General features: G+C 54.1%; 8 protein-coding genes and 1 non-coding gene across 9 annotated transcripts; 5 read left to right on the top strand and 4 right to left on the bottom strand.

Annotated features, from left to right (window-relative positions):
• Nucleotides 1-1,513: 1,513 nt before the first annotated feature.
• SPBR_07554 (uncharacterized protein) lies at nt 1,514-2,563 on the bottom strand (the record flags this gene model as incomplete). The annotated part of the gene is made up of 1 exon (XM_040765808.1): nt 1,514-2,563. One exon carries the CDS (start codon nt 2,561-2,563, stop codon nt 1,514-1,516), a length of 1,050 nt encoding a protein of 349 aa, XP_040616341.1.
• A 2,468-nt stretch (nt 2,564-5,031) lies between these two features.
• SPBR_06418 (uncharacterized protein) lies at nt 5,032-8,816 on the top strand (the record flags this gene model as incomplete). The annotated part of the gene is made up of 3 exons (XM_040764674.1): nt 5,032-5,475; nt 5,561-5,656; nt 5,802-8,816. The coding sequence occupies 3 exons, from the start codon at nt 5,032-5,034 to the stop codon at nt 8,814-8,816; spliced, it is 3,555 nt and encodes a 1,184-aa protein (XP_040616342.1).
• A 606-nt stretch (nt 8,817-9,422) lies between these two features.
• On the top strand, nt 9,423-9,955 carry SPBR_07917 (uncharacterized protein; the record flags this gene model as incomplete). The annotated part of the gene is made up of 2 exons (XM_040766171.1): nt 9,423-9,767; nt 9,860-9,955. 2 exons carry the CDS (start codon nt 9,423-9,425, stop codon nt 9,953-9,955), a joined length of 441 nt encoding a protein of 146 aa, XP_040616343.1.
• A 339-nt stretch (nt 9,956-10,294) lies between these two features.
• SPBR_07686 (cleavage and polyadenylation specificity factor subunit 5) lies at nt 10,295-11,183 on the bottom strand (the record flags this gene model as incomplete). The annotated part of the gene is made up of 2 exons (XM_040765940.1): nt 10,295-10,521; nt 10,646-11,183. The coding sequence occupies 2 exons, from the start codon at nt 11,181-11,183 to the stop codon at nt 10,295-10,297; spliced, it is 765 nt and encodes a 254-aa protein (XP_040616344.1).
• A 1,185-nt stretch (nt 11,184-12,368) lies between these two features.
• SPBR_07273 (uncharacterized protein) lies at nt 12,369-13,739 on the top strand (the record flags this gene model as incomplete). Its single annotated transcript, XM_040765527.1, has 2 exons — nt 12,369-12,652; nt 12,770-13,739. 2 exons carry the CDS (start codon nt 12,369-12,371, stop codon nt 13,737-13,739), a joined length of 1,254 nt encoding a protein of 417 aa, XP_040616345.1.
• A 2,042-nt stretch (nt 13,740-15,781) lies between these two features.
• Nucleotides 15,782-18,463, top strand: SPBR_06610 (uncharacterized protein; the record flags this gene model as incomplete). Its single annotated transcript, XM_040764866.1, has 2 exons — nt 15,782-16,959; nt 17,134-18,463. 2 exons carry the CDS (start codon nt 15,782-15,784, stop codon nt 18,461-18,463), a joined length of 2,508 nt encoding a protein of 835 aa, XP_040616346.1.
• Nucleotides 18,464-19,017: 554 nt separating this feature from the next.
• SPBR_06736 (negative regulator of the pho system protein) lies at nt 19,018-21,277 on the top strand (the record flags this gene model as incomplete). The annotated part of the gene is made up of 3 exons (XM_040764992.1): nt 19,018-19,097; nt 19,700-20,231; nt 20,300-21,277. The coding sequence occupies 3 exons, from the start codon at nt 19,018-19,020 to the stop codon at nt 21,275-21,277; spliced, it is 1,590 nt and encodes a 529-aa protein (XP_040616347.1).
• A 1,477-nt stretch (nt 21,278-22,754) lies between these two features.
• On the bottom strand, nt 22,755-23,390 carry SPBR_07861 (U6 snRNA-associated Sm-like protein LSm5; the record flags this gene model as incomplete). The annotated part of the gene is made up of 6 exons (XM_040766115.1): nt 22,755-22,784; nt 22,864-22,927; nt 22,997-23,024; nt 23,101-23,139; nt 23,201-23,257; nt 23,366-23,390. 6 exons carry the CDS (start codon nt 23,388-23,390, stop codon nt 22,755-22,757), a joined length of 243 nt encoding a protein of 80 aa, XP_040616348.1.
• A 453-nt stretch (nt 23,391-23,843) lies between these two features.
• On the bottom strand, nt 23,844-23,915 carry SPBR_09544. Its single transcript has one exon. It is a non-coding gene; the product is annotated as a tRNA-Cys (tRNA).
• Between the last annotated feature and the right edge of the window lie 359 nt (nt 23,916-24,274).

Consider the following 24,274-nt stretch of genomic DNA (forward strand, 5'->3'; position numbering starts at 1 on the left):
ATTTTTGATTTTTTGATTTTTGATTTTTTTCTCTATACTCAATCTTTTGGCTTTCAAAGTTTTGGACTTTTCATAGAGTCATGTACGCGTTGCGGTAGTGATCATACCCAGGAAATTGTCGCGGGTGTTAAGCGAGTGAGGAAGATTATTTGAAGGGGGGATTACTGGACAGGCGGTACCATGAGTCTGCGCCTCTTGTTTTGGTTAATATGACGAACGAATAGGTATCAAGGAGTTCTTACTTTTGTTGGAAGAGTGGCTTGCGAGCGGTATCATTAGGCAGGAGAGCGTTTCTCTCGTCTGTCCTTATCTTGAACATTTCTTATTAAGACATAATTTACACAATTTTACCTGCTTCTTTCCACTGGTGATTCTACGCTGTCCTTCAGTTCCCATGACCCTTCTTTTCCCTTACTTACACCCCCGTGATTCCTTCGTACGCTTCGTGATGGGCTAGTCTGTTAACGTTAGAGGGGGGGGAGGGGGGTTATGTAGATGCCCCCTGTCTGTATGTGACCTGTTCACCAACTGTCGATACAAATTGACGCTGGTACTGAGCAGGGGTGCCGCTTAGTTAATGATATGTGACAACACTTAGGGTAGAAATGCAGTAATTCGTATTCGTAGGGTACCAGACCAAGAGTCTTGAGAAAAGGCGACAGATTATTTGGTGTAAATTGGCTGAAATATCACCAAACGAGCTGTTGAAGCTGCTAGGCGTAATCACCCACATGAAGCTCGCTCTGCGGGTGGAATGTGACAAAAGACTGAGCGTCAGCGGTTGTCTTCTTGCGCTCCTCTATTTGGCATTCAAGGATTCAAGGTGAGCAGACCGGAGCCGTCCCTTGCTCACCGAGAGAAAAGAGTGTGACCATACCGGCCCGAATTGGAAATAGGGTCAGCGGACTGACACCAGGATATGTACGTTTACTTTTGTGAGTATATGGACCATGATGGGCAACAGATTAAACTTTGCCTCTGTCAGGTGAGCACACTCTTTTGTTACAAAACGCAATGTATAAACATGGAGTGTGTGAGGCAGGACACATGAAACCTAACACCTCACGCCAACTAGTTTGTGATTGCTCACAATTCAAGCCCGATGCAGTAAAAGGCGTGTATCTCCTTTTTCGTATGAAAGTGGCTTGTCGGCCCGTTCAAGACGTACGCCCCTCATGTATCATGAACTGGTGACAGAACCGATTACGGAGGGACTGGGTCTGAACGGTGAGTTTAAGGCTGCAAAGGTCCGTATTTCGGATTCATGTTCTTGAATCTGACCTTGTACATGGTCAAGTTGGCGTGAAAATCTCAACACCGGCGTTCTCCCCTGGTACCAGACCTGGGGACCTTAATGAACTATTTGTGGCGGAGCCTTTCACATTCTGCCCATGCAAATTAAATCAAAGCATTGCCGTTGCCGGCGTGGTATCATTCATCATCCCAATGCTATATACTGTGTCCAAAATGCACGCCCTTGTTTTTTGTCCTGCTTTGCCCGTGTCCATGCACCTCACGCGTCACTGTCACTGCTGGCGTCGTCGCCTCCCCGTTTCCGCTTCACGGCCCTGCTGTTGTGGGAGGAGGGTGCCTTGGGCCGCGGCGGCTGTGCGATCTCATCCTTGCGCACAAACACGTAGCTGCGTGCCGCGCGGTCCTCGCCCTTCCATGCAGTCGTCGACACGTCGTTGCTTCCGATGCTGTCGTCTGCATCGCCACTGCCGCTGCCGCTGCCGCCCACTCGTACCACGCCCAGTGTCCGCGCATGATGGTAGCCCGGGTATGCGCCAAACTGGAACCGGAAGCTGCGCTCGACCTGCAGCCCCGCGTGCCGCGCCAGATCGCGAATGTTCCACAGCGTGTAGGGCTCGCCCTCAAAGAGCGTCACCACAATGGACCCGCCGGGCGCAAGCGACAGCAGCGCGCGCCGGAAGAAAGCCACGAGCAGCTCCTGGTTGTGGCGCACCTGGCGGTTGACGTCGGTGCTCTTGCCGCCAATGTGCGGGAAGTTGAACAGGATCCGATCAAAGATGCCCTCCTTGTCCTTGTTTTTGGCATCCCTCCCGTCCTTGCTGTCCTTGCCGTCCTTGTCCTTCTTTGACCGGGACGTGTACGGGCCCATGGTCTTGGCGTCGACATTGTAGAGCACCTTGCCGTCCGCGGCGGTAATGCGCTCTGCATTGGCGACAGCCTGAGGGTACTTGGCGGCCAGAGCCTCGGCGCTCTCCTCCAGCACGGTGGCCGTCAGACGCAGGCAGTTGTGGTGCTCGGCGAGCGAGGCGGCAAAGCTGAGGTCGCCCTCGCCGACAAGGAGGATCGCGTCGTCTTCGGGATGGAAGGGGATGGTCGGAGGTGGCAGTGTAGATGACGAGGAGGATGTAGATGTAGTATTTTTCTGCTTTTGCGAGGCATCTCTGTGGTTGCTGCTGTGGCCGTTCTTGTTGTTACTTCTGTCGTGGTTGTGTGCATTGTAGTTTCCGCCGGGCCCTGTGCCCTTGCTGCCGTGAGGCATGGGCCTCTGCTTCTTGCCCGCCGCGTGGCCGAGCTTCCGCTTCTTGCTCATCGTCAAAGGAGGAGAGGGTGGAGATCAAGGTGAAGATTAAATAAACAAGACGAAGACGAAAACTGAAGAGTAAAGACGAAAAAGAAAAGAAAAAAAAAAGACAGAATGGACCAAACAGAAGCTGCAGAGGTGTTCTGCAATCTACTGGCCCTGGAGACGCGGCGCCAGCCTTTGTTGCAGCGCAGTCTGACTGATTGATGATCGGTAGTCCGTCTCGGTGATCGTTTCGTTGCCGCGAGGTCGCGGTCTTCCATAAAAAAAAAGTAAAACATATATAATGCGGTCTAAGTGCTTCGCTGCTCGCGACTTCCCGCGCGGCACTGCAAGAACTAAGCAGGCGGGGACGCCGGCTGCCAGTCCACTCATGCGCTTTTGGCCCTGTGCAGCAAAGCGCAGGAACGACCAAGCCAATAAAATTGCGGGTCTTGTAGCAAATCACAGCGGATGAGACTGGAGGCTAGTGGCAGGTACCGTGTACCTTGGCGACAGGGAGGAGACAGCTAAAAATGCTTTTACAAGTAAACGGCCAGAAAGGGCGATGGCAACCATTCGGAGCACGACACATGCAGAACAGATGCGACACGGACGGCGAAGGACGGTGCTGTAAGGGAGGCGTAGGGAATTGAGATGATGAGTGGTATTTGGGCCCCTTTATTCTGGTATAAAGGCGCAGAACGTCGACGTATTTACGGATCGTCCTTCTCCACGATTTCCGGCATCGTTGTGATATCACGCGTTTCAAACAGTGTATGGACACGAAGAGACTCTGGACGCAGTGATGCGACCTAGTACGAGCGTATTTATGTTGGTTGTAGGACTCGTAACTTCTGCCACTTGTACTCCTCGTCATATAAAGAGTGTCATATGTAGCTCGACAGAACAAAAGTAAGGGCCGACACCACGCTGTCGATTGTGAAATAGAGCATATTGAGAGAGTCTACGACGTACTGACTCCATAGGAGGAGATGTAATACAGTAGTCCAACACGTCAAGTTTATCATGCGTCTTTGCAAACGAAATCAGACAATGAAGACAAACGCACTCTTACACCAATAGAGCCACAAGATGTACCTGATACTTCGTCCCAAATATGCTGCTGGCCAGCAGTCTGGGACAGAGGCGCAAGCGCTGATTGGTTGGCAAAAAAGAAAACCCGGCGTCCGGCTGGTTTCGCAGCGCAGGACGCTTCTGGACAGACGACAAATACAGGCAGGAACTGGTACGACATGTAACTGGCAGAACTAGAAGGAAAGAAGGGGGGTGGTCGAACTGTGTGTAATTATGGGTCCGGTCCACTTTTAGTCGCTGGTGTTATTGAGAAGGCCAGCAAAATGTGAGAATGTGAGGGAAGGAGCCAACAAGGCCAGACGCACTGCGCCAGGACCCCAGCAGATCTTATTGTCCCGGCCAAGTGCCAAAATGTCATTACTCCGTGGCTCCTGGTGCCATTTTGCTCGGGTCGTGTGTGTTGCAAGTCGGTTTTTTGTGTCAGTCTCTTTTTGGCAAGCAAACTCCAAGCGAACGCTCGCGACAACACTCGACTTTTGTTTGTCTCTTCGTTCTTCCTTCGCTCTTTCCTTCTTCCTATTATTGTTTCCAGTCTCTTGCTTGACTTCCCTATTCGGACTCAAACGTGCCCCCCAAGGAAGCCACGACACGCGTGCCCGGGTCGTTCCTCCCCCCAAAAAGGCAGTGAGCCTCAAAAAAACACGGAGGCTTCAACCCAAACACCACATCATCACATCCCCCTTTCCCCCTTCCACCATTCTACATCTCCAGGTCCTCTTGGTCTTCTTCTTCGTCTTGATATCCCCGTCGTTTTGATATACTTTTGCCTTTTGCCACGGACCTTGCGGCTTCGCTGTCTCGGGGACGCTGCGCAGCCCTTCTGCCACATCATTGTTTGTTGTCCACCGCGCATGGTTTGATCTCTGCCAGTCCTCTCTTCTTCAGCAATTCTTTTTCGTTTTTCAAACATTCTCCCTTCTCTTCTTCTTCCTCCTCCTCCTTCTCATCTTCTTCTTCGTCTCCTCCTCTTTCCCATCATACCGACCTCTCCGCCTTCGCTGACACTGCTGCGCTGCAGCGTCTTTCAGCTTCACCCTTTTTTCACTCTCTCATTCCCTTGCTCCCCTGACGTCCCGTGTCACTGGTTGTTGTCGCTTACTTTTGTCGGGCCTTGTCAATTCTTATCTCTTCCGTCTTCCATCATCGGCACGTCTACTTTGACGACCTTTTTGACCTCTATTCTCAGCGTTGGACGTCGCTGTACGGCGGTCCTTTTCCTCGTGTCGTTCGTGTCTGTTGTCCCTATTTTTCACGCTTTTAAGCTCGCCACCCACTTTTTTGGCTCCGCTCTCCTTGTCCACCCTTCTTTCATACCAGGAGTATTACACCTCTTCTCATATACATCGTACACAACACGGTCTATTCACCCAACTCACTGTATCGCACACCCACATGGCATCATGAGCGAGCCACCACCAGCCCATACACCCTCCTTTCGCGGCCGAGGCCGTGGCCGTGGCCGCTCACAAGCCGTTCGCGCACACGTGGCTCGTCTTGCCCAGGCAAGAAAGGCTGCCAACGGCCGTCGTGGTCGTCAAAAACTCTATGATCACCCCAAGCCGCAGGCCGCCTCCGAGCGCCTCAAGGAGCTCAAGGCCGCTTTTTCCGCCGTTGCCAATGCCATGCGCCCGGCCCTTGAGGACCTTGCCGACCGCAGCCTCGACCAGCTGAAAAGCCGTCCGGACGCCTATCGCGCCTTCGACCAGTTCCAGGAGGTCAAGGATTTCCTCGACCGCCGCATTCACGACGTCCAGACCATGCACAGAAACAAGCTGCTGCTGGACACGCGCCTCAATGACTACATCTTTGCCGAATCGCGTACCATTACTGAAGAAGCTTTTATTGTATGGCACATCTCCGCCGGAGCTGAGAGAAGAAAGTACACAAAAAAAAAAAAAAAATCGAATAACACTAACACTCTTGAAACAGCGGGACGTCGAAGACGCCAAAGATCGCTTCTACGATGCCCAGCTTCAACGCCTCGAGATTCTGGACAAGCTCCATGACAACGAGCTTCCAATAGATGTGAGTTTTGCACTTTGCCTCGATTTCTCATGCCCTTCATCCTTCATCTTCCTCGTGTCCAATTTCGACACTTTTGTCACGCTGGTCACTCAATGTCCCGGTCATGTGATCGCCCGTGTTAATGCCCCGTTCCCTTGCTGCCCAGATCATCGACGACTCGTGGAACTTCCATGAAATCAGCGATGAGCGCTTCCGTGATGTCAAGGCCCATGTGGAGTACCGCACCACGCCGTATGGCGCCAAGGTCGAAGTGCCCTGCGCCAAGACGGTGACTGGCCGGCGACTCGCTGGCACCCCGACCACGTCCGGCCCTGGTGCCGGCGCTGGCGACGACAATAGTCTCAAGCCCTCGCCCAAGCGCAAGGCTGAAGACGAAGCGGATATATTGCCGCCACCGAAGCGGCTGGGTGCCGCGCCACGCCACATTGGTGGCCTGCTCTCTGCGGTCGTCGCGCCCACCGATGAGGACGAGGATGACGACGCCGAAGCCGATACGCGTGCTGGCTCCAAGATGCCGTCGCCGAGCCCTGCTCTCGCCGAAGAGGACGACGAGATGCTGGACGAAGACGAAAACGGCACTCCCCTGGATGATGATGATGAGTCAAATACGCACTTGCGCCCGTCCGAGCGGTTACCGCCGCTTCCCAACGGTGCCTCGGAGCCCGACGCCTTTGGCGTACGGCTCATTACCAAGCGCCGAACCGCCAACTTTGACGTCTACAACCGCATCCTGGTGCCCTCCTTATTTGACTTTGAGCCCCACGAGATCGGCTTCCGAGACTCTACCAACGACAAATCACGCGGTGCCACCAAGATCAAGCGCGGCCGCTTCCTTGACACACCCAACTCCAACACGATGCACTTCGATCGTTCACTCTGGCAGTATGACGCCACTACGTACGATGACGGCGAGCTGGACGAAGAGCTGATCAAGAAGCACAACCTGCACCAAAAGTATGGTCTGGTCTTGCGCACATCCGTCAACGACGAAGAGCCGCCCAAGGCACGCGTGTCCGGCATGAACCCTGTCGTCTTTTACACGCCCCGCGGCCGAACCCTGAACAGCTCGCGCTCCATAAGAATTGCGCGACTGGAAGACGGCGCCGAGATTGCGTCTAAGAGGCCTGCCGTGGCGGCTGCCGTCGACCAGTTTGCCGAGAAGGAAGGTGTCACGCCCGCCGACATCCACCCGGCCGACGATGTTCTCGAGACCTTCCGCCAGGAGAAGCTCAAGTTGTGGCTGGGCCCTCGCCGTGTTACACGTGATGAGACCGAAGAGCTGGAAGAGCGTATCGAAGAAATGGCTGAAGGTGACTACGCCATGGACGAGGACGAAGACCGCAAGGAGATTGTCGTGCCCCCGCGGACGCCGGATCGGACAGGCCAGCTTGCTGCTGAGGATATGGCAGCTGGTACCACTGTCGCCTCCGTGGAAGACGAGGAGCAATCTGCCGCCAATGCCCTGGCGGCCAAGGCCATGTTCGGCACTCTCCTCGATGCTGCCGCTGCTGTGGACACAGATGCTGCCGAAGACACTGCGCGGCCTCATTCCAGCGACGATGTCGTCTCCCACGTCTCCCAAGCCTCCCAAGCCTCGCCCCTTGCGGCCCGGCGCGCTACCTCGCGGCCCTTTGACCCCGTCCGTGATGTGTTTATGGATACACCTGCCACAGCGCCAGCCGACGACTCTGCCTCCGATCGCCGTCAGGGCAGCACCGACTACATCCTGCCGCCTTCCAGCGCACGGTCCAGCCAAGCCTTTGTCGACGCTTCCAACTTGCTCTACATGGCAACCGTGGCTTTGGACCAAGAGTTCGCGTCACCTTACCATCAGCAGCAGCAGCCACCACCACCCGCGTCGTCGTCATCCATGCGGTACCCGCCAGCACGGGGCTCCGCGCCATACGACTATCCTCCTACGGACTCGGGCCCGAACAACGGATATCGGAGAATGTCCATGGACCCTCCACAAACCTATCACTCCCACCATCAGCCACCACGTCCGCCTCCCCAACACGCTACACCTCCTCAACAACCGCAGAATCTCCTTGATCCTCGCCTCTTTGGTGAAGCACCCCAGCCCCAGCAGCAGCTGCCGCCTCCTATCTCGAACCGGGATGCCAACAATGGCTACTCAAGTGGACCTTACTACCAACCCCCGCCTCCGCCGCCGGCTGGATATATGCATTCTAGTCACCACCATGGCGGCTCCTCCTATCCTCTCCCTGGGCCACCGACGGATCCCTACGGTCCGCCACCGCCGCCGAGTGCTGCTTATGGGCAGCCTCCCTCACGCGGCAATACCCAATACTACATGTCACCTCCCCCACCCCAGCACCAGCAGCTGCCACTGCAGCAGCCGTCTTCGCAGTCGCAGTCGCTGCCCATGATGCGGCCCTATGACACTCGCTACGGGCCCCCTCGCGGGGAAAGTGAAGGCGCTTTGCCGCCGCCTTCGGCAAGCAGCTATGGTTCGCAGGGCCTCCCGCCTCTGATGGCGCAACAGCCCCCTGCGCCCTCTCACGCCAACTCTCCCTCGCCGCAAATGTACGCAGGACAACTCTCTTCCACGTCTTACTCACGAGGTGGTAGTCGCGAGTACCAGCCCCATCACCAACACGAATATGGTAGCAGCATGGAGAATGGCCCCAGCAATGGGGACTATCCACCGGGACCCGAGTCAAACGGCAGCAACGGCAACAATAAGTACCGCAAGTTGGAGCCGGCACCCATGATCGTGTCCAAAAGCAATGAGTGGTCTGCCGGCGGCGACCGTGATCGTGACGGCAATCGTGACGGCAACCGGGACAGCGTCACCTCGAGCAACGGCCATACCAGCGACGGGCGGCCACTGGCGAGAGGCTCTGAGGAGCCTACAAACGCCTTCGCGACGTCGTCTATCGGCAAAGAGTTCCGCACGGTGCCATATGACTACGAGAAGATCAAGGACTACGCCGCCATTGAACCGCCACCAAGTCAGGGCCCCAAGTCCATCCGAGGGTGGGCACACAACAGCTTGAAACGTGGCGGTAGTGGCACAACCACGACTGTGTCCAAGGCCATGTCTAGCACAGTGTCGGCCATGCCACCGATTAAGGCGGAAGCGGCACCAACGCCAGTGGAATGGGACGCTGACGAAAAGCAGCAACAGCAGCAATAGATTCGCCGCTATTGTCGGGCTTAACAAAAAGTAGTCCATGCAGTTGCTCTCTGATCAGGCAAGAAAGAGACGACCCGGTGTGAGAAGGACGAGAAAAGCAGCGAGGGAAACTGAGGAAATGATAGAACCTATGCACAGGTCCTTCCCAGTCGAATGGATATCTCCCTTTGACGTTTTTCTATTTTCTCCATTTTTTGCTTTGGAGCCTTTGATTTTGAGCCGTAGTATAACCCAAATTTTAATTTAATTGTACAGCATTGGCACCCATACTTTGTATGGTGTTGAGTCTACTCTTTAGTACCTAAACCAATGTCAAACTCGCCGTCGTTAGTGTAAGTGTGTATATAACTGGGGAGGTAATATGTATCATTTGGCTGAGAAATAGTGCCTTTTGTAGTTCGGCCTCCGCTGCCGCACTAAGATACTCAAATTTACTGCCCGTATTGTTGTTAAGTTGGTGGTATCACAGCCTTGCCCTAAAAGAGCCCCTCATTACGTCGACGACAATTCTGCACAGCCTTTTCTACTTCCTTTCTTCGACAACAACCATTTTTTGTTGTACAATTCAACTCGGAAACTTTCCACTCGAAAATTTCCACCGCCGTGATGTCTTGGTACCAAAAGAACTTTTCGCTGCCCGCAAAATCGCGCGGGTCCTACCTCATCACGGACACCGTCGTGCGCGAACTGCCCGCGATCAAAGACTACAAGGTCGGCCTGCTGCACCTCTTTATCCAGCACACCAGCTGTGCTCTCAGCCTCAACGAGAACTGGGATTCGGACGTGCGGGCCGACATGAGTGACGCGCTCGACCGCATTGCGCCTGAGAAAGGGCCCAAGGGCGAGGCGCTGTACCGGCACGACGCCGAGGGCCCTGACGACATGCCGGCGCACGTCAAGAGTGCGCTGGTGGGCGCAAGCGTGACGATTCCGATTTCCAACGGCCAGCTGGTAGGTCTCGTTTCCGTGCCGTCATTTCGTTTTATAAGGGTTCGTGGGATTGGGCTGCACGTAAACTAACGAATAAACACAAAAATAAACAGGCCACCGGTACATGGCAGGGCATCTGGTATCTGGAGTTCCGGGCGCACAAGCAAACGCGACACATTGTGGCGACGATCCAAGGCGAGAAGGCATGAAGGTCGGCGCTGTGAAGTTGTTTATTTTTTTTTTTTTTTTTTTTTTTTTTTTTTTTTTTTTTTTTTTTTTTTTTTTTTTTTTTTTGTCATTACACACGGACTTGTTTTCCACGCACCACGAACGTGGCTTGACAGGGCAACGCAAAAGAGATCAAAATATAATATTGCCGATTCATGACAGACAATATGAGCTTAAAACACGCAAAACTGAAGTACGGAAAGTCGACCACACATCCAGCACCCTCTGTTCGCCATTCTCCAGATCCCGTTATTTCGCTTCCACTAAGTGCCGGCTGGGACATACCTTCTCCGCTTGCTTTGTATCTTGTGTCCCATCACCTAGTTCCCCCCATTCTCCTCCTTCATATCCGTGTCGCCGTCGTCGTTGCCCGCCAATACGCGCGTCTTTGGAGGAACACCGGCGCTGTTCACACCGCCGGGCGTCGCCGCAACGACGTTACCGTCTTCGTCGTAAAATTCAAAGTTATAGCGACTCAGCAGGTGCGGGATGGCCGAGAGCTGCGGGCCGTAGCGGGCGGTGTTGTCGTAGAGCTCGAACAGGGGGACTGCCAGCAGTTTCATGTTCTTTGGGACACTGAGTACTTCTAGTATGTGTCAGTCTCTCGTTTCTATTTTTTTGTTTCTCTCGTGACGCCTCGTTTCCCTCACCACGGACCCGCTCACACTTACTCGACTTGGGCAGCTGAATAAAGTACAGTTTCTTGCACTCCTTGGGCCGCGTCACATGCGCTGGGATAAATGGGTACATGAACGTCTCAAAGTTGGGCCGCCACCACTGCGCCAGACACTCGCCCACCTCCCAGTCGCCAGCCTCCTCGCCCTCTCCCAGGCGGCCCACCGGCGCCAGCCGCTCGTCCAGCCGCGTCTTGAACCCGCTCAGCTCGTCGTCCTCCGGCCGTAGGTAGTCGCCCGGCAGTTTAAAGAAGGCATTGGCAATCTGCAGCATCAGAATGTGCGGGTGGTTGTGCTCGTGGCACACCAGGATGCCCTCGCACGTGCGCCGCATACCGTGTTCTGCGTAGTGCTCCTCGAGACGGCGCAGGCGCGCCACAACCGACGGGTCTTCTTCTGGCTGCGTCTCCTTGACGCCAAAGGTGTAGTTGGAGAGCGGGTACAGGCGGATCGTCTCGGGCTGGTTGGCGTCAAACGGCAGCGGCCGGATCGGCGGGTTGCCCGACTGAATGGCGTTCTTGGTAATCGTCGACATGATGAGGCCCCTGCGCTGATCGATGCCGTTCGCTTGTTGATTTTGCGTATCGGCCTTTTTTTTCCACTTTTAATCCTCTCCCTCGTCTACGTCGTCGTGCCGGGGACAATGCCGCTCCCCTTGTACGTAGTCGTCCGTCTGTGAACGTGCGGTCTGAGTCGGTGTCTGGAAAACCGCAATCGCAAATGGGAGTGGTGTAAACTTGGTGGTCGATACGTCGGATGCGTTCAACGAGTGCAGCAGGGTTCGTCTCTTTTGCGCGTAAAGTGCCAGGTCTCAATGGGTGTCGGTCGTACTCTCCTGGATCCGTACACATTCGCTGTGGGTTTGTCTCGTCGCTCCTTCCCCCACAGCAACCCCAAGCCTAAACACAACTGCCCTGGCAGAATAAGCTGTCCGCAACAGAAGGCGGTGAGAGCTCCCTGGCAGAGGTTGCCATATCAGCCAATCAGCATCCAGGAGGCTGACCATTTCAACAACATCATCATCAACATCCTCTTCATCGACGTTCGACCTCGCCAATTACCAGTCAAAAGCCTTATGACCTGTCTTGTGTCTTGCATTTTGGATTCACGAAGCTCAGTGTGTTATCTAAACTGCTTCCAACCGTCTCGTCTCCCTGGTAGTCTTCAATGATCAATGGTCGCAAATCCAACTCGGCGCGAACTATGACAGCTTTCTATTTCGAACCCCTTTGTTGGCGGGAATCTAATAATTCTCTTACTATGCCGTACTTTTGTCCCGTCAGTCGGAGCTGAGACTGTTCCATCTCACCTCGCCGTCTTTTTCTTTGCAAGGTTCAGGTTCTGATGCGTATTCTGCTGGCCAGCGCCGCAGTATCGATGTTACAACTCTCTCTCACTTACCCCTCAGATTTTTTAAATTTTTGATATGAAAAGTTTCCTTCTAGTGAGTCCAATTGTCTTACGACCGGTTATTGGACACTGCTCCTGGACCCCAAACTTACTTCAGACTGGCCTATTGGCCAACATATGAAGAAACCCTCTTTTTGTATCAGTCGTCGATTCGTTTGCATTCATGCGAGTTTGCTCATTCTCATGTCCTTCCTACAACTACGGTACTGCGGTCTGGAAGGCTTTTCACAGTCGTTTTTTTTTTTGTTCTCTCCGAAAGATTTCCACCCCAACTCAATTTTGCACGTTGCAAGTCTAGATTCGCAATAAAATGTCACAAGTCGGCGTACGGTCTGTGACAGACAACCACAACAATTACGACGATGCGGGGCTGCTGGTCGGCCAGTCCACTGTTGAGGCCATACTCGCTGACTCCGAGGTCAAGCGAGAGCTGGCGGAAGATGAGCAATGCCCCATGTATCAAACCGATGTGTCCGTCCTCAGTCTAGACAGATCGGGAGAAGTTGGTTCGCATCCGATGATCCAGCCAGAACAATTCACATTCGGCGAGGTGGCAGCCACAGCAAGTGCACACGACAACGACAGTGCCGGCCTGTTCGTGGAGAGATACGAGTGGGACAACTAGGACTTGTCCTCCGCATCCATAAACAAGCCGGCCGTGGTACCTGTAACCCCATCAAACAACGACACCCCCCCTTCACAATATACCAGCCCAGCCGCACCATATCCTGAGCTCAACTGGACAAACCTCAAGCTAGTCATCACGTCCGGATCGCCTTCTACCGTAACCGCGGCAGTCAACATCTCCAGAGATCTGCTCACACGCTTGGCCCGGAGTCTCCAAGATGTGGCCGACCAGAAGCAAGCGGAAGGGGCATCCTATTGGGCCCGATTTGTCCGCGAGCTCTTTTTGGACAATAGCCGCAATTGGTGCCACACAGCGCCGTGCCCCGAGGCAGATGCCTTTGTCACATATAATGGATATGGATGGTCTCAAGCTATTGATGCTCAAGTCATCAAAATCGAATTAGTGCTGCACAACATAACGATGCACGGCCACAAGCTTGAAAATGAATGCGCAGAGCACGAGCGACGCCATGAAGTCTTGCTCCAGCAATACAACGAGGTCCAGGGGAAGCTGCTGAGAGCAAAGACCGAGCTGGATGCGGTCGCAGCCAAGTGCTGGGATTTTATGCGCGGTGTATCAGACGCTGCGTCAAAGGAACAAGCAAAGCTGCAGCAAAAACATGAGGCACGAGAGGCGAAGAGCGAGGCGCTCCAGCACGAAGACGATTCTGCCCAGCTAGGAGCACATTTATGGCGGCACTTGGACCGCTACGACATCCTGTCCCAGGAAATCGCTGCGCTGCACGCTGCTCTGCAAAGCTGCGCAGACCGAGTCACGCTCCTCAAGCAGCAGAGGGACGATACCATACCACGCAAAGCTGCTACACGCAAGCAGATGGCTACAGCAGTTTCTCTTCAGCGCGGCCGCAAACGTCTGCTGGGAGTACTGCTTGTCTTGATTTCCGTGTCCGCATGGGCGACCACTCTTGCGGCCGACGGACGCACGACTGAAGAGTGTCCTGTAAAATCGGCACTTCTGGATCTCCTCAGGACGGCTGACGAAGCTTGGCTGCCATTGAGATGGTGGCCACATGTGACATTGGGGCATTGTTAGGAATTTTCCTTCTTGCTGAAAATGCGGGCTCGTACGCTGCGATGTCGATGTAGATATTGATTCGCCATTAACAGATATAATTTGTTTCTTATTTTCATTTTTTTCCCTCGAAAAAGTGCACTGATGATATGTGGATCGTTGACATAATCGACGTAAATGCGGCATTTTATCTATGCCATGAGACAAATATGAAGTACATTTTACCTATGGATGAACCTTTTTGGATGATGACAACCAGTTGACGTAGTTCTCCACGGTAAACTCTGGATCTGTGGGGATCGCCCAGCATGGCATCCGCCGATCACTTGCCTGGATCAGCGTCAGGTCCCCAGCTACTGGTACGCACCGAGTTCGATAATTTGGTCTGGATTGGGAGGTGTTTCCCGTGGATCGAATGAGATGGTATTTTGGAAAATGTCGAGCGTTTTTGATAATTTGTCCAAGTAAGTTGTGTGTTTCTTGATCCTTTTTTAAAAAATAAAATAATAAATAAATAAAAGATAAAACAAAAACTAACAATATACGAAGTACTTCCAATGTTCTTCATACTGTTTGCCAAACCATCAAGCTTAGGTTCGCACGGCACCCGAACAACTAGATGCATCATCATATCGATGTTACCATGTGAATTATCATCAAAAGTCGCCTCCCCCTCGTCTTTCCCCCGCCGACAGCGGTAGTCGTGCGGCCCCCGAGGGTGCTTTCCTTCGTCGCCCCAGCACTGTCATTACTCTCCCATCTTTACCCAGGTCCGCCTTGGGTTCAACCTGTGCTTCCGTGCAAAACAAAGAAAGTGAATATCCGGGCGCGGCCGATTTGCATAGCCTCGGGGTCTTTGTATCAGCAACGGAAGTTGTGTCCGGGCATGCTGAACTTTAGCAAGGGGCTTTGCTACCAGTCAAGCGCCTTGTCGTTCCCAGCCTCGACTGGCTTCAGGCTGTTCCATTCGCTTTGCATTTAGTTGTGATTTATACTCTGTATTTCGCAAATACAACATTGCTGCCAGCATGGACGGCTCCTTCCCCAACCGCAAATGACTGGCGCACCTGCCGGCACACCTGTGACCGGCCATTACAGCGTAGTCACTGCCTGCATCCCGCCATTGTGGTCCAAGACAAGGGCCCCCTGTGGATCCCTTGGCTTCAAAGGAAGGAACGACTGGCGTGGGCAGATGCAACAATGAAAGAGCGACTGGAGGCCACTCTATGAACGTGGGCCTGGCCTGTCTTAAACTGGTGTATTACGACAAACGACCTACGGCATAATTACGCTCTGCTTTTTGGGGCGGCAGGAGCCACCGGCGCGCCTCTGTCATGCGGTCATCTGACTAACAAAACTAGCTCCACAACGGCTCGCTGGCCCTTTCCTCTTTCCAGCCGACTGGATACACCGCCGCAGGGCCTGGACCTCTTTTTCAAAAAGACTTCTTTCGACGCTTTTCCCTCTGTATTTTTCTCGCCATCGATTTTCGTATCACCACATTCACCCCCCACCCGGTTTCGTTCTCGTGCCCCAATTCGTGCCCGGCGTGCCAGCCTCTGGGGACACACACAGAAGCGTCACACATCACACAGTCGTTTCTGTTGCATATACCCTGGACCCTGTAGGACGGTGTATTGCCTCGTCATCCCGGCTGACCAGAGCCAAGACAAAACCAGCGCCAACGACAACCCCAATCGTGGGACCCCAGAAACAAACGCCCAGGCGCACTACGTCCGTTCGGTCGCTGTCTCTTTTCGTCCCTCCCGGCTCCCCAAACTACCCAACGGTTTCCATTCACCGCCGCTGTCGTCTCGTGCCGTTCTATTGCGCCGGGCTTTGGCCTTTTTGCAACCTCGGACTCGACCTGATTCGGCTTCGATATTTTCCTTGCTCTCTTTTGTTTTGGCCTTCTCTTTGCTCTTCTTTTTCTTCTTGCATCCTGCATCCTCTCCCACGCGCTGTGATACCGCCGACCGCTCCAGCTTCCTTCCCGGCTCAATGACGCTTTTCTCGTCTACCACGACCTCCTCTTCTTCTTCCACGGCGCCTTCACGACGGCCATGGACCACAAACGAGAACGAGACCGCCTTGTCGCGGCGCTGCGGCTTAAACTAACTCAGCTTGATGCCCGTGTCGTGGCCTACCGCCGCGAACGTGCCGACGAATTCCGCCGCTACGCCGTCGACCTGCTAACGCCTGTTGCTGACGAGGCTGTTGTCGCGGCCGTCGCTGAAGCCATTGAAGGCAGCCCCGGTGGCGACCTCAAAAGCGCGACCGATGGCAAGGTGGCACAGTCCTACCCGGCGCTCTATGCTGGATTTCTTGACAATGCCGGCGACGATGCCGGCGACCACAACCGCTCCATTCTGGCGCCTCCACCCCACGCCCGCTCTCTGCCGCGCCGCTCCGCCTCACCACCCCCCGTCCTCTACCACACATCCGGCGTGCCCAAGGAGGGCCCGAGACGACCACCGACAGGCCCCGCCGAGGCTTCGCCTTCGCTGCGTGCGCATGACGACGACTTCCGAGGCGTCTTCACGCCACCCTTCCTTCCCTTGTTGGATAGCTGGTCCTACGACCGTCGGTCTAGCGATGCGAACACGCAACGTGATCAGACCGAGACTGCCCACGGCAGTGCTGCTGTGGCCGATGATTCCGCGACTCCCGAGGCTGCGACTGCCAAGGTGGAAGCAGACGACGGGGCTACTGAGGCGACAGCAGCCGGCACCGTTGCGGCGGGCGCTGCTGCTGCTGCAACACCACCCCAGCCGTCTACGCCAGCCTCGGAGCCGAAATTAAGGAGTGCGCTGCGCAGAACCTCGAGCTATTCGTCGTCGCGCTCTTCCACGCGCTCAAACACACCCACTTTTAATACGCCCGCAAACGCCGACAGCCCGTCGGACACCCGCCACGTGCGATTTTCGTTCAACGGCGAAGAGGTGCTCCCGACGTCGTCGCCACCAAGGGACCACGAGCAGGATCTGTCGTGGTTGATGCACGACGACCGGAGTGGCCATGACGCGGGGCATTCCATGAATGTATATGACTACAGTCGCCATTACCAAAATGCAGCGGCCGGTTCAAGCGCGTTTTCAAGTGGACTGGGCTCTGCGCACGGGAGTTTGGGGTTGGGCGCGACAGCCCTGTCAACGCCCCTGTCTCATTCGTCGCTGCCTGGAAACGAGGCTGAGACAGGAGCCGCTGGACCACCATTTGAATCGACATCCTCTTCAGCGGTGTCAGCAGGTGACCAAACAACGCCACCTTTCCAAGGATTTGGCGCGCAATCAAAAAACGAGTCACATCCAGGTGATAACGCTTCTTCTTATTCTTCTGTTTCGTCCCCATTTTCCTCTTCTTCCACTTCCCACCAACCACCGACTTCGCCACCACAACCACGTCGCCGCCACAGCCAGATCCTTGACGACGACGAAGAAGAGTTTGTGCCGCTGTCGCGCAAGGTGTCTTCCTCTGACCGCCTGCGCGCTCTCTCCAAAATGTCCCTCGAAGACCCGGCCAACTGGACCGTCGTTGATCCACAGGCGGATGCCGCTGCGGCTGAGGCTGCCGCGGCTGCGGCTGCAGCCGGCAGCAACTCGGCGGGCAGCAGTGCGCGCGCATCCGACGCCGAATTCTCTGCGGCCACCGAAGCCAACCGTAATCTAGCGTACCAACCGGCGGGAGTACAGCGCGAACAAGCGTCGTCACCGCCGACAGTGGAACAACGCGAGTACGCCCCGAGCCCCAGCTATGGAAATAGCGCTGGTGCCGACAACAGCTACAACAGTTACAATAGCTACAACAGCGAGTCCAGCAGCGACGGTGACGATGGATTTATTGCTATGCGCGCGTCGCGCGGAAAGACGACGCGGCCGCTCGCTCCAGCCGCGTCGACAGCACCAGCATCGACTACGACTGCCAATGGCAGGACACCGGAGAGCAGTAGCGACAACAGTACTCGTCCGAAGCATAGCACATCGCGGAACGAGGCCATTCAAGTCACGTACGCTGCTCCCAACGGTGCTAGTCGTAAAAACGCGGTTGCTGCAGAAGACGACGACTTTTTTGGCTTCGAACCGGACGACGTGAACGGCGAAGACGACGACGGTACTGTGGGCTATCCACTGGCTCGCGTGACAGACGTCAACACCCACTTTGGCGAGGAGGAGGAAGACGAGGATGCGGAAGACGAGGAGGCCAACGATGATGGCACCGTGGAGCACCAAGGTGACGATGCGCCCGTTGTTAACGACAAGGATCTCGTCCAAGCAGAAAAAACTGCGCTGGGCATCGGCACCGACGGCCTCGACTCCAACCATCTCGCCTTCAACCGGTCCAAGCCGATTGCCAACCGCGACGGTGGGGATGGAGAGTCAGCACTCGCGTCGTCCCTGTCGGCAGCCCGGCGGAATGGCCAGCTGGACGGCGAATCGGGACCAGAGCCGCCGTCATCCCCAGGTCCTGCGTCCATCTCCGTTGGATCGTATCGTGGCAAGCCCATCGACCTTTTCAATGTTGTCAAGGATCCCCGCGTCCTGCAGCAGGCTGCCCAAATGGGTGCCCTCAACTCCATTTACGGCAGTATCCACGACCACGAGCCTCATGCACCCGCTAACATGGCCGAGTTCTCGAGCCTGAGCGGCCGCGAGCAGCTCAACCTCTTGTCCGGCACGCCGCGCAGCCTGACGGAGCGCATGATTATGGATGACACGCGTGCCATTTTCTCGCCGCCCAAGCGTTGAGCTTCAGCCTCTGCACTCTCCTAATACCACCGTTCATGTCGTTTCACCCTGTATCCATTTCCTGTTTTATTCTTGGGCGCCTTGCTTTTTTTTGTGTCATATATATCTATATATATAATATGGTCTGGGAGTGATTATCGCTGGGTATTCGAGGTCAATATAAAGTGGTCATTGGTCATTGGTATTGGTTACCGGTCATCAAGGCAGTTTTAATTTCATTTCTAGATATCATGTCTATTGCATTTTTATCTTGTTTTATCATTGATCTTTTGCTGTGTTTCGCATCTTTCTGCTTTATGTCCATCCGCGCCTTCCTTTTTTTTTTTTTTTTTTTTTTTTTTGTCCATGTTCTTTCCTTGTTACGATCGTTTAGCATAGAGGAGAGAACAAGCAGGAGCAGAAATAGAGGCCAACAAGAATACAACACCCAGAGGGAGAGTAAGCTCTGATGGTGTTTTCAAGTACGATTAAACCCCGTACCGCGTTGGTAGTGATCAGGCCGCTGAGGTTTTTTGTATTTTGAACGTCTTATGTGTAAGATGCTGTTTGACACTATGACTAGCAGCCTTTCAGATGCCGCCTTTGCTCCTTCCCTGCGGCCTGTATTTGTAGTGTATTTTGATGGTGGCGGTGTGTGGGCCCAGACGCAAGTCTGAGTCAAACGACAACCGAATAGGGAAGTCGCGATCCGACGCCTTGTCTCGCCCTGCATTCCAGGCTGAGTATTTTAACTGACTCCCACCCCACTAGGCAACACCAGTTAAGTGGAGATTTCCGCCTGCCGCCCTGTCTCTTTCCCTTGTCTCCATGCGCAAGCACCTGTATCACAGCAAGGGCTGCGATTCGCCCAAGCGATAGTCCGCGCTAAAGCACTGGCAGAGGCCAGACGAGGCAAGAAGCCCTCGATGGCCCTTGTCCCTTCCTTCACCTGCGTGCATACCAATCAGATTTATCCCTCCCTTGGCCGGTCGTGCCTTCCCTGCCTCAACTGACTATTACTGTTGCCAGTTTAACCGCCACCAATATACAACGCCTTCCTCCACAGCTCCAAAGCACATCGTCTTCTTTCCTTTCCACTTGATTATTAGCTCGCTTTTCCTGCCTTTTCGCCTTTATTGCAGAGTATTGCACCGCCTCGACTCTTTCTTCTCCTTTCTCTTTCCCCCCTCCTCTCTTCTCCTTTCCATACCGCACCCACCAACATCACTTACTTTGCAACCATTCGTTCTGGTCTAGGCCTCTCGTATCGTCGATATCGGCCAACGCCCGTCTCTCGGTAGTCTCAACGTCGCTCTTTACGCTGGCGACGCCAACCCGACCAACGCCGGACGCCGACGTATCCCACCTCGCCGCCCTCGTCGAGAGTGTTTCGCCTGGTGACGTTCTTTTTGATCCGAGCCGCACAACGACCACCATTGTAACATCCATCCCCTCAACGACAACCACATCTCCTGCTGGGGGCGCTGCCACGTTCGGATCCGACCGGTACCGTGACGAAGACGACGACGACGACATCTCGGACGACGACGACACTGTAGGCTCAACTAGCAGCTACCTTGCAAACGTATACCGCAAACCCGCCGGCCCTCAGACCAGCACCTTTGGCCTTCCCAGCCAACCCCCTGCAGTGCCTCATTTTCGCACATACCCGACCGCCACCGGGGTGGAAGAATACACAGCCGAAGCAAAAGACGTCAAGATGGACGGCAAACGCCAACTGAACTCGTTCCAGCAGCTGGAGAAGCTGGGCGAAGGTACCTATGCTACTGTATGTTCTCTCTTGGCTGTGTTTTTCATTGCTATATCGAACTTGCCTACTAACCCGTCGCCTTCCAGGTCTTTAAAGGTCGAAACCGCCATACCGGCGAGTTTGTCGCGCTCAAGGAAATACATCTCGACTCCGAGGAGGGAACGCCGTCGACTGCTATCCGCGAGATTTCGCTCATGAAGGAGCTGAAGCACGAGAACATTGTTGCGCTGCACGATGTCATTCACACCGAGAGCAAGCTGATGCTTGTGTTCGAGTACATGGACGGTGACTTGAAGAAGTACATGGACACCAACGGCGAGCGCGGTGCCCTGAAGCCGATGCTTATCAAGTCCTTCATGTACCAGCTACTCAAGGGCATCGACTTCTGCCACCAGAACCGTGTCCTCCACCGCGACCTGAAACCCCAGAACTTGCTCATCAACGGCAAGGGCCAGCTGAAGCTTGGCGACTTCGGTCTCGCCCGCGCCTTTGGCATCCCTGTCAACACCTTCTCGAACGAGGTCGTCACCCTCTGGTACCGCGCGCCCGATGTCCTGCTCGGCAGCCGCACGTACAACACGAGCATTGACATTTGGTCCGTGGGCTGCATCATGGCCGAGATGTATACCGGCCGCCCACTGTTCCCGGGTACCACCAACGAGGACCAGATGCTGCGCATCTTCCGCATCATGGGAACGCCCACCGAGCACAACTGGCCCGGCATCAGCCAGTTCCCCGAGTACAAGGCCACTGCGCCGCGCTATGCCACGCAGGACTTGCGCCAGATCCTCCCGCAGATTGATGCTACGGGCATCGATCTGCTACAGCGTCTGCTGCAGCTGCGTCCCGAGCTCCGCATCAGCGCACATGACGCTCTCCAGCACCCTTGGTTCCACGATATCCTGCAGCACCAGCACAGCCAGCAAGCCGCCGTACAGCATCAGCAGCAGCAGCAGCAGCAGGTCGCTGCCACCGCTCAACAGGCTGCCGCGTTGCAGGGCCAAGGGCGCAGCGCGTTCCAGCCTGCGGCTGTTGCGGCGCAAGGCGGGTACGAGGGATATTAGAGTGACCTCTCAAATTATAAAAGGGCGATGATTGGCATCCCATCGGCGTTGCCTCATCTGACAGCAGCACTCGACCCCAAAACCCTGGACTACAAGGTGCCTAATGCCAGGTTGTTTCCAAAGATACGACAACAACAAGCCGGCGAATTAGAACTTAGCCAGGACACTCTGACAACGTTATTGCGCCTTGGCCGCCCACAGCTTCCCAACCCATCTTACTGCTACGACAACCGACACGCCTCTGTTCCACCTACATCATATTACAATAATAGCTTTGCGGAAGGCGCTACTTTTCCCAGAATGCAACAGCCGGCGCGTCCCACCCATGTAGATCATCAAGCAACATTTTTACATCCAGGAGGCTCCATGCCTCAGCAAGCTGCCCACCATTTCCAACCATCGGCTTAGTCAGCCTTTCAGCAACCCAGACGTCAACATCATCATCATGGTCAAGAAAAGAACGATCGACACGTGAAGCGCCAACGAAACAGATATCATTACAGCAACTGGCCAAACAACATTGGGAGTGAATCGCTCCAGGCGAATTCACGAAGCCGTCCAAGAAACATGCCAGTGAACCTCCAGGTCTCACAACCATCTGCGAATCAACAGGAAGCCCGACCATTGGGCCAATCTAGCTCCACGAGTGCGGTAGCCTCTTACCACCGTTCACAAAGGCAAGGCACAGCATCCGAAGCACAAGTGGCCGTCTATCCCACTTACACCCTGGGAGTACCAACTGAAGTTTTACTGGCCTGGCCTTTCGACACACCTCCGCATCCCCAGCAACACCCTGCCTCGGCCTTGAGGTCGGGATCGTTTCCTCCGACAAATGCTAGCAACTCTGGCTTCGCAACTCTCCCGCTTCGCCCGAAACACTCTTCCTCAAAGCTTAATCCTAAAGCAAAACCGTTCACGTTCAAGAGAAAGCCATGACACCTGGTCGTTTGCCCCCGCCTGCAGAGTTCGCCGGTATTTCTCGGAAGATGACACCGATTTTCTCGTCGTTTGTCGTTGCTTTTAAAGTTTTGTCGTTCGTGCTTGTGCGTACGGAGTCCTTTTTTCTACTGTGCCAGCATTCATTTGTTTATATTTTCTGTTTTGTTTATGAAGAGGTGTGGGATACAATCGAGGTGGCATGTTTAATAGACGGATACCATGCATGGCTAGTTCTTGTCTTCTCTTTTTTGTTTTGTTTTCTGTTTTCTACTATAATTGTACCTCGATAGATACATCAACTAAAAGCGTACCATCGGCAACAAAACGTCTATTCAACGGACTGACTGAAATGTACAAGCTGTATTGGGCAAGCGTTTGTTTTTTTTTTTTTTTTTGCAAATTGATGTATTCCTTACTTTTGTTGGTAATTCTTATGTCGTTTTGGTCTAAAATATTGATATCAAACTCCGTTTTGCACATTGGTACGACTTGTGCCAAGTCCTCCGTGGCCATGACCTGCTCAGCCATACTATCTTCCTTATACCGGGCCCTCGCCACCGGGAACCAGCTATATTCATAGTTAGATTGGATGCCATCTCCATGTCTTGTAAAACATGAGCCTTCAACGGCTGCCAAGGTCGACGTACCATGCATATATTGTTGCCGTTTAGCAGGATCTTGGCCAGCTTCGTCTGCTCGCCCGAGTAGTCACTAAATAAGGTGTGTCAGCAGCGATTAATGATTGAAGCAAATCAGCGCGTTCTTCCGTCAAAGACGTACAATTCTGTTACGTCCTCGAGGACCATGTCTAGAGTGAAGTGGTTAGCTTGACGGGCCAGCCTTCGACACAAACACACCTGGCGAGAACAGCACAGTATACTTACTGACGTAGTCGTCGAAACCGACAAGCGTGCCGCTGAATTCTGTAGGAAAGAGTCAGTCTGCTACAGCTTCGTGTCGCATCTGTATGAGAACCGAACCTACCGCGCTCGCCCTTCATAACGACCCATATCCGCGAGCCGACGCACTTGTCGATGAGTTCTGTGATATGTTAGCTGCCAGTCTATACGAACCAGTGTGCGCCGCACACCCGCGCTCGCTTTGTTGCTGTCCTGAGCAAAGGGAGGGAGATGAGATGAGATGACGGACCGAGAGGGAGGAGTTGCGACGCCATGGTTGCGGCAGTCTGTGTTTGTAAAGGAGAGCGTGCGATGCTGCGAGTATATGTATCTCAAAAAGAAGAAGCAGGATACGTATTATTGCGCGGGCGTGTACGAATCGTCGTCGGCGTCCGTTTTGCGCTGTGGTTTGATGAAGCTCTGGTTCCAAGGATCGATGTCGCTGTCGCGCCTGCCAAAACTGCCCCTCTGTCCAATCGCGCGCCGCTCACTCAACCGCAAAAAAGTGGGCCTCAAACTGGCTCGTGGGCTTGCCTCACAAAGCGCCAGCAACGAAGGGATTTACAAGAACATTAAAACGAGACAGAATGCACGAAACTACCAAATTGTCGTTCTTGGAGTGACAAAAAAATTGAGGATACCATAACCAACAAAATCTTAGACCGTTGCCGGCCATTTCCGACCGTTGGCAAGATTGTAAAAACGCGCAAAAAAAATAAAATATTCAGAGGACCTGAGGGTGATCGAAACCCTGACCTAGGGATCTGCAATCCCTCGCTCTACCACTGAGCTACACGTCCATGAACAAATGATTTTTGTTGGAGGTCATGACTACTATCGGACTTTATAACGGCAGGCGCTACGGCATTGCCACCAACAGCCGATCTAGGGGCTTTCGAGAATAGAATAGGCAGGAGCTGCTTGCAGCGCCAACCTCACACGCTTGTCACTTGTGTCTGGTGTATGTCTGCGTATTGTTTTGAATACACTTCTTTTGTATTTGCTTTCGTCTTTACAAACATGTGCAGTTTTCCATTTTGTTGCTATATACCTTCTGGTGTTATTTGCCCATTATCCGTGGCTGCCTTCACAACGGATCGCTCCTGCCCTGTCAAGTCGGCTGCGTGAGCTTTCCCCACACACACTTATTGCCAACCAG

This window comes from Sporothrix brasiliensis (genome assembly GCF_000820605.1).
Source record: "Sporothrix brasiliensis 5110 chromosome Unknown Cont20, whole genome shotgun sequence".
Lineage (NCBI taxonomy): Eukaryota > Fungi > Ascomycota > Sordariomycetes > Ophiostomatales > Ophiostomataceae > Sporothrix > Sporothrix brasiliensis.